This window comes from Protopterus annectens, chromosome 6.part0, assembly GCF_019279795.1.
Source record: "Protopterus annectens isolate FY-2018-M chromosome 6.part0, PAN1.0, whole genome shotgun sequence".
Lineage (NCBI taxonomy): Eukaryota > Metazoa > Chordata > Ceratodontiformes > Protopteridae > Protopterus > Protopterus annectens.
In genome coordinates this window covers 1,986,354,715-1,986,369,664 of record NC_056737.1, presented here as the reverse complement: position 1 = coordinate 1,986,369,664, position 14,950 = coordinate 1,986,354,715, and the positions used below count along the sequence as shown (strand labels likewise).

The 14,950-nt window shown below is 38.4% G+C and overlaps 1 protein-coding gene across 1 annotated transcript in view; it reads left to right on the top strand.

Moving 5' to 3' along the window:
• The window catches only part of LOC122805018 (acetylcholinesterase collagenic tail peptide-like), a 951,363-nt gene extending 936,737 nt beyond the window's left edge, over window positions 1-14,626 (top strand). The window contains exon 17 of the mRNA XM_044075274.1: window positions 14,377-14,626. Within this exon, the coding sequence (XP_043931209.1) occupies window positions 14,377-14,446 (70 nt within the window). The 3' untranslated portion in view covers window positions 14,447-14,626. The remainder of the gene's footprint in view (window positions 1-14,376) is intronic.
• The last annotated feature ends 324 nt before the right edge of the window (window positions 14,627-14,950 follow it).

The window sequence follows — 14,950 nt, the reverse complement described above, 5'->3', positions numbered from 1 at the left end:
TGAAAGCAACTTATCATCTTGCCATATGATCATTTTAATATCTGGATGAAAACAGCTTGTCATCGGCTCACTTTGAAGTCTGACTGTTTGACTTTCTGGCTGTTCTTTGGATGTAAGCAAAGTTGCAAACTGTCCTTGGTTTTGTTTCATGTTTTGGTTTCTGCCTCATAAAATTTTTGGTTTTCTGGCAAATTCTTGAGGATTGCAACCACTAAATGGGGGGGGGGGGGGCTGGCTGGTATGAAAGCAACTTATCCACTTGTCATTACATTATTTAAAGTCAGGCTGTACAGTGATACTATGCATTTGCATGAAATATATTGGCATATCTATTGTCTGACAACTGTTTGTATAAAACAAAGTTGGAACTGTCACTGATTTAGTTCCCTGAATCTGATTTACATTTTGATCTGTGCATCATAAAACATGTGGTTTTGGAGCATATCATTGAGGATTGTAGCTGCTAAATTGGCGGGAGGCTAGCTGTGAATGAAAGCAATTTACTTTCTTGTTGCTTGCTCATTTTAAAGTTTGATTTTACATGAGTAGTGTGCATCTGTATGAAATACAATGTAATATTTATTCTCTGCCAGCTGTGAAACAAAGTTGAAAATGTACCTGATATCACATATTTTGACTGACTGACTCACATTTTTGGTCCAGGTTACATACACTTTTTAGTTAAATGGCAAATAATTGAGGACTGCAGTAACTAAATAATGACATACATCTGACTTTACATATTTCATTTCCTTCAGAAAATGTATACCAATGCAAATTTTTTATTGTAGAAACTTTTTAAGTATTTAAGAGCAATATTTAAAATCTGTCCCTGATTTGGGGCCTTTACCCTAATTATTTTTCAAAGTTGTTACTGATTATTATGCTAAGAAGTTGATATATATATATATATATATATATATTCATCACGGCCAGATGAAGTTTACATGACACAGTAACTGTAACTGTGCTGGATGGGATGGGATCTTTTGTGGACGAATGTAGCTTATCCTATGGTTCTTTGCTCAGCTAATCACTTGGCTTTGCAGAACTAATGTGCATTTATGTGAAATAAGTTGGAATATTTATGGCTGTTGCTTATGTGAAATACAGTTGAAATTATATAGCTCTCAACTGTCCCTGATTTTGCAAATATTTTTGATCTGCCTCTCATACAATTTGTGGTTTGTGGCAAAACATTGAGCATTGTAGTTAGTACATAAGGACAGACATTTGAATTTCAGACTTCATACTCTTCAGAAAATGTATTCTCATGCTCATGTAAAACTGTTATTCTAGCAGCTTTCTAAAGAAATCTGTCTGTGATTCTAAGTCTTCGTCCCTTATTGTTTTTTGGCTTTGTCCCCAATTCTTGCTCTAAGAGGTATTACTTTGATTCACAGTCAGATGAGGTGTACCCAGAAAACTGGCTATAACTGCTGGGTGGGGTGGGGGCTGTCTGTGGATGAAAGTAACTTACCCTCTTCTTTGCTCAGTTTAGACAGTTTAGTTTTGCAGGACTTGTATGCATTTATGTGAAAAAAGTTGGAAACTTGGGCTACTGTGTGTCTACATGATACAAAATTGATATACATTGGTATTTCAATGATTATTTTTATAATTATCAGACATCTGACATAGTCAACAATGGGGCTATAATTACTTGGTGGCTTAGGGGTCTGTCTGTGGATGAGATTACTTTGCAAGTCTAGTGTGCAAAGGAAGTTGGAACAATTTACTTTGGACAGATTTATCTTAGTCAGACATCTGAGGCACATTCAATCAAATGGCTATAACTGATAGGTATGGACATTGATGGATTTTAATGACAGCAATTCAAATGGTTTTATTCAAGAAAAAAAATTAAACAAAAATGAGCATTTATGCATAGTCCAAAAAACATGTGTGAGCAGGGTCCATGGTTTGAAAATCACCCAGGGTCAAATGTACAGTTGATCTGCCACTGTTGATGACAGTGTCATTCCACAAAGGAGATGCACCCATAACTGATTCCATCCACAATCTACATCCTACCAGCCTGCAACATCCATACTTATGCACTCTCTGCCATCTGCTGCATGAGGTCCCCCTGCACCAGTACTGTATGATAACTGAAACTATCTGGCCGTCTGTCAACCTCACGAAGCTTCACTCTCTCACTACACAGTATACCCAGCTCTTCCAATCTCCTAGCAATGTATCCCAGAAATGCTTCCAACTTTCCCTTAGTTCTATCCTCCATACACCTATGTAGTTGTGGTCATCACTGTCAGTATGCCCTAATCCATCTGTGCAAATGATGACAACTTATGTGGATAAGATAATGTCTGATGCACAGTGTGGTTAGTCAATGCACTGTACTGCATATCCTGGGTTTTGCATTGCATGTATAGTTTTATTCTTTGCTACTCTATTCTGGCCCAGAGTTGCAAACCTGATTCTGCTGTCCCCTGTGTTGCAGTATATTATGCCTATCACAACCTTGCATGTGGTTCCCCAGCAGCCAGTTCCTCCAATAATTCCTCACTAAGCACATGTTCCACTGCTGGCTCCATTCTGACTGTCACTTCAGTTGTGAATCCATGCCATAGGTCTTTGCATAAAACTATGTTGAGCAGCACTGCAAACCTCTTGCTGCAGGTATCTGAAACATACTACAGCTTACTTGTGCATCATGGTAGTAGGGAGTGAGTGCACATAACAATTAGATGCCCCAATGGGAAATTACCCTGCCCAAATCACAGGTATAAGTTGGAGAGGTACCAGATTTGGAAATCATTGTGACAGCCTCGATGCATGAATTAATTCTAAATACCATGTGCATTGCACACCACCTGGCTGCTGATAAAGTGGAAAGCCGTTTGACTGACATATCATAAATCATGTGTTGTGGATGGGGACCTTGATGGTGATATGGGTTCAGTCAGTGATCCTATCAGGGAAATGAACTATTTTACAGAATGCCCATATAGTGGTGTTTCTACCTTCTGCAGTCCATGGGAACCACACATTCTCATCCATATGTTGCAGCATGACATCGATGAACTGATTTAGAATATGTGATGCAAGTGTTTTTGAAACTCTTATGCTGTCTCCTGATGGCTGCAGAAAGGTAACCACAAATCTAGCTCCAAAATCGGACCAGAGCTAAAACAATAAACAAGTAACCACAAAGCTAGCCCCAAAATCAATTTCAGAGCTAGCTTTGTGGTTACCTGGTTTATTGTTTTTAGTTCTGGTTCTATTTTTCTCAGTTTGTGGCTGATGGAAGATCCCCATAGCAAGGATGGTCAATGCCTAACATATTTGAATGTTCACATAGATGGGTATTCCATGCATCCAGTATAATTTCATATAAGGATAGCGTATGTCTAAAGATATTGTACAGTGTCTCTGTCAACACTACAGAGTTTCAGCTATGTCCCTGTTGTGAAAGTGATGGAATGCAGTCACAAACATACTTGTGTGATACAAAAGTGATGACATGCACTATGACAGGCACTGATGGTAAGGGAAGCCCCAAACAGATCCTATTTGGCTAATACATGTGCTACTCCTAGCATCTTACTGCACTTGGTTTTCTCTGCTGAATGAGAAATAGTGATGTATAAATCTGCTGCCTGAACTGGCTCATTACAGTATTATTACATGCTTCTGAACCATGCCAACACGTTGTTTACCCTCATTTACATTTGCAATTGCTTTCGTTTCCATATTGTCAGTCATCTGCATATCATTATATGGTCTTTTGCATATGATACTGACTGCACTATTTCCCTGGGTAGTGCAATAGTATTACCAATGTCTTTGAATTAGCCCTACTCTTTGTAGCATCACTCATTGTACTATTTCACATGAAGCAGTGTGCAAATTGCTTCTGAATCTGGGCCATTGAGAATTTTCATATCTATCCAGATTACAGTATGAAATAAATGTCATAAAATCAGTTTTTATACCTATGCATTGCTACTCAAACTGCATTAGCTTTAAACAGATTATGACTAGGAAATAAACATTGGTATTTCTTGTTTTAGCACAAAGCCTTGTTTTTGAAATATCTGCAAATGTAATCATATTAAATGCTAATGAGGCATTCAAGGGACAGGCACAAGCTAATTAGCCTTGTTCTCTTACCTGAAATGCCTGAGTAAATTAACACGACCATTCATGGATGCTCGTGTTAATAAACATGCTCAAAAGCTTGTGTTCACCCATCACAGCAGAGGTAAGTGCTGGGGAGTTTAGCTGACAGGTAGTTTTGTGTGTGTGTGTGTGTGTGTGTGTGTGTGTGTGTGTGTGTGTGTGTGTGTGTGTGTGTGTGTGTGTGTGTGTGTGTGTGTGTGTGTGTGTGTGTGTGTGTGTGTGTGTGTGTGTGCGGGAGCTGTCATATCTCCACATTGCCCAACACTAGCGAGTAAATCCTGCAGTATCAATGGGGTGGGGATCACTAGACAACAGGGATACCCTGCATATTGTGTATTAAAGGCACTTAGAAATATAGAAACATTATGTGGGTCAGGGGAACATGAAACACTAGAGGAACTGCAGAATGTGCCATAAAGGCACACAATTCAAACTGTGCATCCTCCCACTGCCCATAAAGGATATTGGCCTTATGTACCTCCACTAGGTCACCAGTGATAATATAAAATATTATCTAAAACTGAAAAAAAAAATGTATAGTAGAAATGGGGGGGGGCTAATCCCTGCAGCCTTGACACAAGAAACGGTAGCATTAACCCACTATGCTAACTTATAAGCTATGATAGCAAGTTTTTTTTTTTTTCACATAAGTATGATACTCTAACCTTTGGCATCATTCAAGGACCACAGCAGTTCATAAGTTATGAGGGAGTGTCCTGTAAAACCAAAAACAGTTGAGAGGAATGGGGGCATGTCCATGTGGGGATAGGCTTTAAGACATAGCCAGGAGGAACACTAGATGACATCAGGGATAATTTCTGAAATGTGACTGAGAGTTTCATTGGAAACAGCATTTTGGGAGTTACATCCACCAAAAAGAGGATTTAGGTATAGGGACAGGCAGACTATGTGGCCAAGAAAGACCTCTTCCACCCAGGCACACAACTCTGAACGAACTGATTGCAATCATCTTTGACTTATGAGGGCAGACAAACAGCAGTGTGTGTGTGTGCGTGTGTGTGTGCGCATGTGTGTGCGTGTGTGTGTGTGTGTGTGTGTGTGTGTGTGTGTGTGTGTGTGTGTGTGTGTGTGTGTGTATAGGGAAGTGAATGAAGTGGAGTGTCTGCCAGCTAAGTGCTGATTATACTCCAGGTAGATAAAGGCACTTGAAAGACATGTATATTAGCCAGCAATGAGGACTTATCTCATTACGGCTAACATGTCTCTAAATCACAAAGCTCTGCAATATGTTAACAGCCCCCTTTTGCTGCACATCTTAACACTAGCACTGGAGTTATTTCTCAGTCCCTGGAAAGGTATTGAATTAACTGACTTTGGCATTAACTTGTAAGAGTTTTAACAAATTTTTGCTTCATAATGCTGTTATTATAACTTTTTGTTCAGCACTTGAGCATGTATCAGATTAATGCTCAAGGGTAAAAGAAATTAATTTAGACAGCCATATGTATAATTTGTTAACTTACTTTGGGATGGTGGTGGAGGAGAAACAGATTTATATAAAAACTGTCTGTTGCAAGTGGTCCTTTTTTAATCTACCAAGGAATTAACACAGGAACAAAAGCATGTGGGTATTTTAATAAAATATAAATCAGGACAATGATTCCCATTTTAGTTTTGCCATGGTACTACAAATTCCATCATCCAAAAGTGGTTTCTCAAGCATCAATCATATGAAATGCAATTATTTATTCTAGTCCATATTTCAAACAGTAATGATAAAGGATATCTTCACAGTGGTCTATAGGATAAATTCAGTGTCATATAGGGAAGATCAAGGCATGGTATCAATATTTTATGTCTACACTGAAATGCTGTGTCTAGTGGATAATGAAGCTGTCAAGGGTTCCTTAGCAGATTAGATAAGTATAAATTAGTGGAAATTATGTCTGCTAATGGTATTATTGAAGCAATGTGAAATGAATCCTGAGGCTGAGCATCCTACACACACACACACACACAGATATATATATATATATATATATATATATATACACACACACACACACAGACGTATGTAAAAATATATCTCAAATGACCACTTTTTTGGGTGTTTAAAGGAAATTTGTGAAAATTATGGGAGAAAGTACTGAACATGCTAAAAAATTAAGTATGAGCCCAACTTCATGATGAAGAGGGCTGAAAACCTGACTATAACCCAGCAACCCACGTTCACTTAGCAGCTTGTGAGCTGGAGGAGCCAGGCAGGGGAGAACATGAATAAGTAGCTATTTCCTGCTCGCACATTCAGGGGGAAGATAGTTTGGCCTGCTACTCTGCTAAAACTATCAGGAGTGTCAGGGTACTTCAAGCACTATATACGACAGTATGATGACAATATCGCACATTAGCCAGAGTTGCTGATTATAAGTGTCTGATGCATGCACGCATTTTCTAGGAAGCAGCATTCTGGGAATTAAATTCGCCAAAAAGAGGGTTTAGGTATAGGAACAGGGGGACTATATGATCAAGAAAAGCCTTTTCCACCCAGGCACACAAGTCTCACTCCATAGTAGAGCAAATATATATGTAAGACTCTGTGCCCTTGTGGGGAAACAAATGAGCATAGGGCTCTTACCTTGGTCAGGGAAGAATAAACATGGCTGTCACCCCTTAAATGGAATGAATGCATCATCTGGGTGCTAGTAGTGCTCAAAAAGATCATGTGGGAGGTAAGAAAAATAAATGTTAATTTAGTCTTGGTAATAGCATCTAGGCCATTTTGTTTAGGATATTCTTTGATCTGTGTATAATGGTGGCATGAATAGCACGATTAGTTCTCATCCTGTCATATCTATCTTCATGCTCTGGCATTTTACATCACAGTATTGATAGATGAAGGAACAAAGACTGCACAGGACTCAGAAAAACATATCTTAAATTGAAGATATTCTCAGAGATCAGACATACCAATTCAGTGAACATTTCCATTACTAAATTTCCTGAGAGTCATCCGGTGTGAGATGTTTTTTTTTTTTCAAATGTTCTTAATCTTTTATATAAATAATTAATGTAAATTCACAGTTTAGCTAATACTCTGTTTTATATTCAATGATTTCTGACAGTCTCAATGAATGAAGTTTCCCTGCTTATGCTTCAGGTATAAATTTGCTCAAACTGATTGAAATTCTATCTTGTGAATGCTAAAGTACTTGCATCTGAATTAGGGAGGCTTCATTATGTTGTTTTACATAACCCCACAGCATTATAAAGGGTAAATCATTTGAGTCTGTTACTAATCTAATGAATATTCTTCAAAATGAATACATTAAATTTGTCCCATGTTCTTCATATAGCAAATCAAGAATATTTTGTTTACAGTAAAATGCAGTTGTAATATGACAGGTCATTACTTGTGTATTTTAATGAAATGTAGGGATGAAACTCAATCAGGGCAAGGACAGGTATGGAGCTGGGGCAGAGGTAGGGATGTAAAATGAGGGAGTCACCGTACATACCAAACTCCTTTGCTACATGTCTGCCAGGACCATATCTGTTTTCTTCAAAACAGCAAGACTATAAATGTGAATATCTGGAATATATACTTGGCTCAAGGTTGCAGTACCCTGAAATATTGTTTTTACACTTAGATAAAGCAATCCTGGAGTTACTATATATAAGTGGTATGGTTCCAGGCAGCACAATTTCCCATGTCAGAAGCTATAAGGGAGTCAAAAGCTTTAAAGGCATTACAAGTTTTGACATTCACTGCATTGTCTTTGAACTCACAGTTTATGCTACAGAATTGCAAGTTTCACATTTATAGTTAACATGAATATAACAGAGAAACTCAAAATGTAGAAAAGGCTATTTCAGAATATAATAGCATCATAAAACAAGTCTTTATGTACAAATCAATATGGAAGAGGGCATAACATATGCAATGTCATTCTCACTCACTGGCCAGTTCTACAGACATGTGGAAAGTAACAATCTAAGTGGGACTATATTCAAAGATGTAGCTTAGACATCGGACTCAGGCTCCCACAAAAGTTACACCAGATTTTTCCACCTTTTAGCATTCAACTTAAGTTTGGAATGGTTTAGAAAATACCTTCAAGAATAAGTTGCAGAGTGTCTATGAATCTGCCAGTTCAATCTCTCAAAACAACCAGTGGAAGTCCATACTAGGTCTAATACTAATTGCATTTTTAAACATCAAAATGTTAAACATACTCTCTATTTAAACTATCTTCTAAATGTTAAAGATCTAGTTATTTGTTCCTTTCGTCATGACCACCAAACAATTTACAGCAGATTCATTAAGAATATTATTATAGTAATAACTAACATATTTTTAATTAATAATTTCTACAAAACAAACCCTGTATGTCTTATTTATACATCAAGTTTCCTCTATCTTCCAGCCCTACAAGGAACACCATCAGATGGATATATCAATTCTTATCTTTAGGAGCATGGACTGGCCTTATTCTAAATACAGAAATTCCAAGGGGTGAAGAAATCTCTTTCTCCTCTTCATCATAAGTTTCCCATCATCATTATCATCATAATCATCATCAACTCCCATTTCCCCCATTTTGTACATAAGTTCAGGCATCACATCAGCTGTTGCCACCTCTTTTTATTCAGCGCCTCTTTCCTAGCTCTTTGACAGCCATGTCTCCCACAAGTCTTCCCTCACACAATCCATCCATCTCTTTGTTGCAAGTCCTCATTTCCTCTTTCCTGCTCCCCATCTCTCCCAAATCATGTTCACCAAATCTTCTGCTTTCCTGCACATGTGCCCAATCCATTGTAATCTGTTATTGTTGTTCTCCTCCGCAGTTAGAGCAACTTTGGCTTCTGCTCTGATGTCATCATTTCTCGTTCTGTCCCACAATGTGCATCTTACTGCCCATCTCAGTCACTTCCTTTTCCATCATCTCTAGGTAATTAGTTGCTCTGCCTTCACTGCCCATGTTTCTGTAGTGTATAGAAGTATTGCTTGTACCACTATTTTGTACATCTTAAGTTTCAGTTTCTTTGGCATTCTTCTGGCACACACTACTCCTGGCACTCTGTGCCAGTTGTCTGTAGCTCCCCTGATTCTAGCTATGACCTTTTCATTCATACTTCCTTTCTTCTCAACCACCCCGTCCCAGATAATTGAAGCTGTTAACTTGTTCCACTATTTTCCCTTTTCAGCTTCTCCTGATTTCATCCCTTTGCTGTCTTGATCACTGTTCTTGTCTGCACTCAGTTTCATCCTATGTGCCTTCAGTTTTGCATTCCATTCTCCTATAATTTTCTGACATTCCTGCCCAGAGTTTGCTTGTAATGCCAAATCATCTGCACATAGTAGCTTTGTTAATCTGTCCCTTACAACCTGTTTGCTAATGTATTTCATCACCATTATCAACAGCAGTGGAATCAGAGCAAAAAACCTCCAAGTAAATAGCACTATCATATCAGTACTAACTTACTCCCTATCAGATACTACAAACACCCTAGATAACAATCCTACATCTTCAGACATGCTTAAATTAAGCTTCCCACTGCATGGTGCCTTAACAAAAATTAAACATAACTGTCTCAATCTGGCACTTTTCCATTACAAGCCCAGATTAGCTTAGCCACTTCAATATACAAACGAATAAGCCTTAGATGATGTCCATCCCCTGACTCACCCTCACACCAAGAACCTATATCCATTTACTCCATACTTCACAACACAATCCACCCACTTTATTGCACATTATCATCAAAGGCCTTCTTAGTAGCAAGAACAAAGCTATGGAACTCTCTTTGTTTTAAAAATCACACAGACACCTTACTCACTATCTTTAAAGAAATATGCTGAAAGCCCATCTGTAAAAAGAGTTCATGCACAGTTCTGTTACTGAAAACTCACATTCTATTCACACAACAAATACATATTAGAGTAAGGAAAACTCTTAACAAAATAACCAAATTATTATACAGCTACGTATGTGTTTGTTCATAGGTTCATAGGTGTTTACTAGGCTAATGACCACAAAGGCCTTTTTAAGCCTAGCCATGCATCCCAAATCTCTGACAAGTTCTGATGCCCTTGATAAGTGTAAGCATGGGCCTGGGAGATGAACCATTTACAGGTTACCTGTTTGCATCAGAGACATAGGTGCCAAACCAGGGACGAATTTCCAGTTTCTCATACAATTGTCCAAGTTGCACTTGAATTGAGTTAGGGAGGAACTCTGCTTCACATGGATGGGGAGCCTGTTCCATAGATGGGGTAGTCTCTGGGATGCATACCTATCTGTCCAGCAGGTCCTATTTATATCACAGGCAAGGTTTAAGTCTTTAGAAAGGGTAATTCTGGTACTGTTTTTTTGTGGATATGCAAGAGGTCCTTCGGAGTGGGGTCTGGCAATGCCCTGTATGCCAGGCATAGATCTCCCCTCAAAAGCCTATAGGAGACAGAATACAGGGATAGGGCCTTGAGGCAGTCTGCATAAGACATATTACTTACACCCTGTATTCTTTTAGTGAGGAACCACTGTGGACATTCCAGTCATTGGATATGTGCATTGTACTCAATGATAGGTCTGATGAAGGCCAAACACTGTGGAACAATGACTTCCTTGGACATAGATGCCATACCTTTGTATATAAGTTGTGCAACATAGAATGATTTCCTCACCACTGTAGATACATGATGATCAAAGGCTAGATTATGATCTATGTGCATCCCTAAGTCCTTGACTACTGGGTCAACTCTAAGGGGAGTGTTGTCAATATAATAGTTACCAGGGATGGATGACTTCTCAAAGGATATTATTATGCATTTCTTGTCATTTAGTGTTAGTCCATGGCTCTGACACCAGTGATTTGTCTGTGTCAGCCCCTCCCAGAGAACATTTGTAAGTGTGAGATTAAATGACAGCTCCTAATTTGCAATCATCTGAAAATTTAGTCAGCCAGAGACCACTGATATTGGTCTTGACTTCTGAGAAGTAAATGCCAAAAAGCAGCGGTCCAATGACTGATCCCTGAGGAACTCCACTTGTGACTGGCCTCTTTGTAGAGGTGGACTCCCCAATTCTAACTTCCTGGGTCCTTGTCTGTGAGCCAGTTAGCTATCCACTGGGTGACATACAGGTTTGTACCTAACTTCTTGAGTTTGTCAACAATGCCCAAGTGGGGTATTGTGTCAAATGCCTTGGCCAGATCAAGGTAGGCAGTGTGAATGATTTTGCCCTCATCCATTGCTTTGGTGACCTTCTCAAAGAAGTCCACCAGGTTGACTAGGCACAATCTGTGCTTGGCAAAACCAGACTTGGTTGGGTCCAGTGTCTGGAGGTTTACTACATCTCTACTGATTGTCTCCATGATAATTCTTTCCATAGCTTTACACATAAGACTTGTGAGACTTATGGGTCTGTAGTTTCCAGGGTCTGTAGATGGCCCATCTTTGTGCAGAGGGATGACTGTTGCCTTTCTCCATTCATGAGGCATGAAGCCTGTTTGGAGGCAACAGTTAAATAGTAACTCCAGAGGCCCTGATAGGTCATGTTTCATGCTATTTAGAAGGCATCCTGGGATATTGTATGGGTCCATTGATGCAGTGTTCTTGGTCTTAGAAAGAGCATTAAAGACCTGTTCCCTAGTGAAAGTAGGGGGAGTTATATATGATGATATTTCCTGAGGGAAGGTTGAGAGGGAGAGGAGTAAAGTTGGAGCTGAATTATCAGCCAGGAGGCTTGCTATATCTTCTGGCTTAGTATAGGTGGTTCCATTTACAATGAGCTCCGCACACAATTGTGTATTGCCTTTGAGGTTGCTGACCTAGCTAAATAATGCTTTGTGGTTGTACTTGGCCTGGGAGGCCAAACCTACCTCAAATTTGGCTTTGATAGACTTTATTTGTCCTCTGAGTTGTTTATTTAGATTTATGAGAGTGCTTTTTATCCTTCTGGGTGCTGCACCTCCTGATTTTTGCCATGATTTTCTTCCTCCTGTTATACATCCGATTGATTTTGTGTCTTTAAATATGTCATGTACTATCATGGTTGTAATGTGTATTTACTCTGTATGTACTTTCTCTCCCTCTCTCTATATATATATATATAATATATATATATATATATATATATATATATATATATACACACACACACACACACACACACACACACACACACACACACACACACACACACACACACATACATACATACATACATATACCTATATAATATACATATACATATATAATAGGGTATATATTGGAACATCGAATATTTAACAGTTCGAATCACTAAAGGTCGACCCTTAGTGATTGAACAGTTAAAACATTGAATGTTCCGAAAAAAAAAATAAAATCAAAAACAAAAAAAACTAAATGGTGTAGGCAGGGGGGTAAGCCCACCTGCACACCCAAACCCCTCGCTACTTAAATATACCAACTCTGAGACCACACTACATTGAAGTAAATTGAAATCTCCCCTTATGGAGATTTCCGTTTACCTCTTTGATGTTCTGCAGTTTCGCTATTCTCGTGTCGACAATGTCAGATTCGACATTGTCGGCTTTCAAGAATTTAATATAGACCCATATAATATACATATATATGGGTGGCCACAGTGGTGCAGCAGTTAGCATTGTCACCTCACAGCAAGAAGTTCTCCGGTTCGATTCTTGGCTGGGGTGCCTTCGGTGCAGAGTTTGCATGTCCCCCCTGCGTTCACGTGGGTTTCCTCCGGGTGCTCTGGTTTCCTCCCACATCTCAAAGACATGCTGTAGGTGGATTGTACACTCTAAATTGGCCCTAGGTATGAATGTGTGCATGTGTGTGCCTTCCATGGAAGGTTGGGCACCAGGCTGGCAACTTGACACCATAAAACTCTACTACCAATCATGAGCGGACAGATGATCCGCTGTGGCGACCCCTAACCGGGAAAAGCGAAAGAAGAAGAAGATAATATACATGTATATATGTATATATATATATATATATATATATATATATATATATATATATATATATATATATATATATATAAAGTTCATGCACTCTGTTCATAATATATTTATATCATTTTAACTCTGTAAATATATATATATATATATATATATATATATATATATATATATATATATATATATATATATATAAAACATTTGTAAATTACTCAGCATGTTCAGAAATGTGATCATTATAGTGCAACTATTGCTTCACTAGTGAGCTAGCACTACTATAGCAACACTTGATTCAGAGGCATGCAACAACCACACATGGAGCACAGACAAGTCATTAGTGGTTCATTTCATGTCTCTGAATTGAACACATAGTACAACTAGAGCAACTACACTAGTATTCCCACATTGACCCATACAACTGTGTTGCACAGGCACCTACAGGCAGACACACACACACACACACACACACACACACACACACACACACACACACACACACACACACACACACACACACACACACAGCCTCACTGTGGTTAGGTGCCGCCATGCTAACTGCCCTTATCCTGCCATGGACAGCAATAGATGTACACTATAAAAAGACAGTGTACACAACAGTCGCTTCACTCCAAAACAGCATGGTAGAGTTTGTCTTTGAATTACTCTTCCATGCTCTTTCAGTCCTGACGTAAGACTCTGGGGAAGTGTTTATGGATAATATGCATTAACCTCCCTTCTACCTCCTGACCGTAGCATTTCTTGCAGCAATGCCTAGAGGATTGCTGTAGTACTACCTACCTGTTGCTGCCCATAACTGTAGAATAAGAAACAAATATTGCATTGTGCAAAAGTGCTGAATAGTCATCATCATGTTTTCTTTTTTGTATCGCCTTTTTAATGGGGTTATGGCTGAATGCGGACCCTCCTGGCTCAGTCTACCTTTCCCTAAATATATGTATATAGATAGATAAATAGGTACATAGAAACAGAAGTGTCTGCTTATAAGAATATGTATGGAATTGTGGTTTTAGTTTTAACATCAATGGAACTGATTTCTGAAGAAAAAATGTCATGTCTCCAAAAGGTTAGTACCTGGATTTTTGTAATATATTTAGTGTACGTAGAATCCAAAATATATTTGCTCTCCATCTTTCAATGTCTCTGTCTCTCTTTAAATGAATGCACATCTATTTAGCTATTTTTTCTTTTCATTTAACTGTAAGATGCGTTTTTTTATGTATTTCTTGGCTCAGCCAAAGCATTGTATATTCGCAGAAATCTAAAAACATATTCTTTCAATGTTCTTGACAGGTCGTATGGGAACCTGAAATGCAGTTCTTATTGTTACATCGATTCAACAGAGTGTCACTACTTTTCTTAAATTTCATGGTGCCTTAGAAGTAAAGGCATGGCAACTGAATGGTAGCATACTGAACATCAAAGCATTTTAATAACGATTAGTGCATTTTAAACTATCTGTAAGAAGAATGTTGTAGTAGGCCACCTTCTTTCATTTGTACTTTTGGACTATGTCATTAAAATAAAATGTTTAATGCTGATACAAATTTTTGGGAGCATTTGTTTCAGAATAAAGTAAGTATTTGTCAATGCCAAAGCTCAACTTGCATTGGTAATAGACTGCAAAAGTAATATAGGAGCTTAGCAGGAAGAAAAACATGAGGGAAGATGCTGTTTATTCATATACACCATAGACTTAATGTTAATCCTTACCAGTATTCTTTGTAGATAGGTATAACATAATGCAATACAAAAGTAAATCATGCTAGTAGCTCAGTGGTTACTTTACTTGCTTTTGATACTGGAAGCTCAGAAGGTTGTGGGTTTTACTCCCACACCTAGTGATTGGACACATTTTCCAATACTG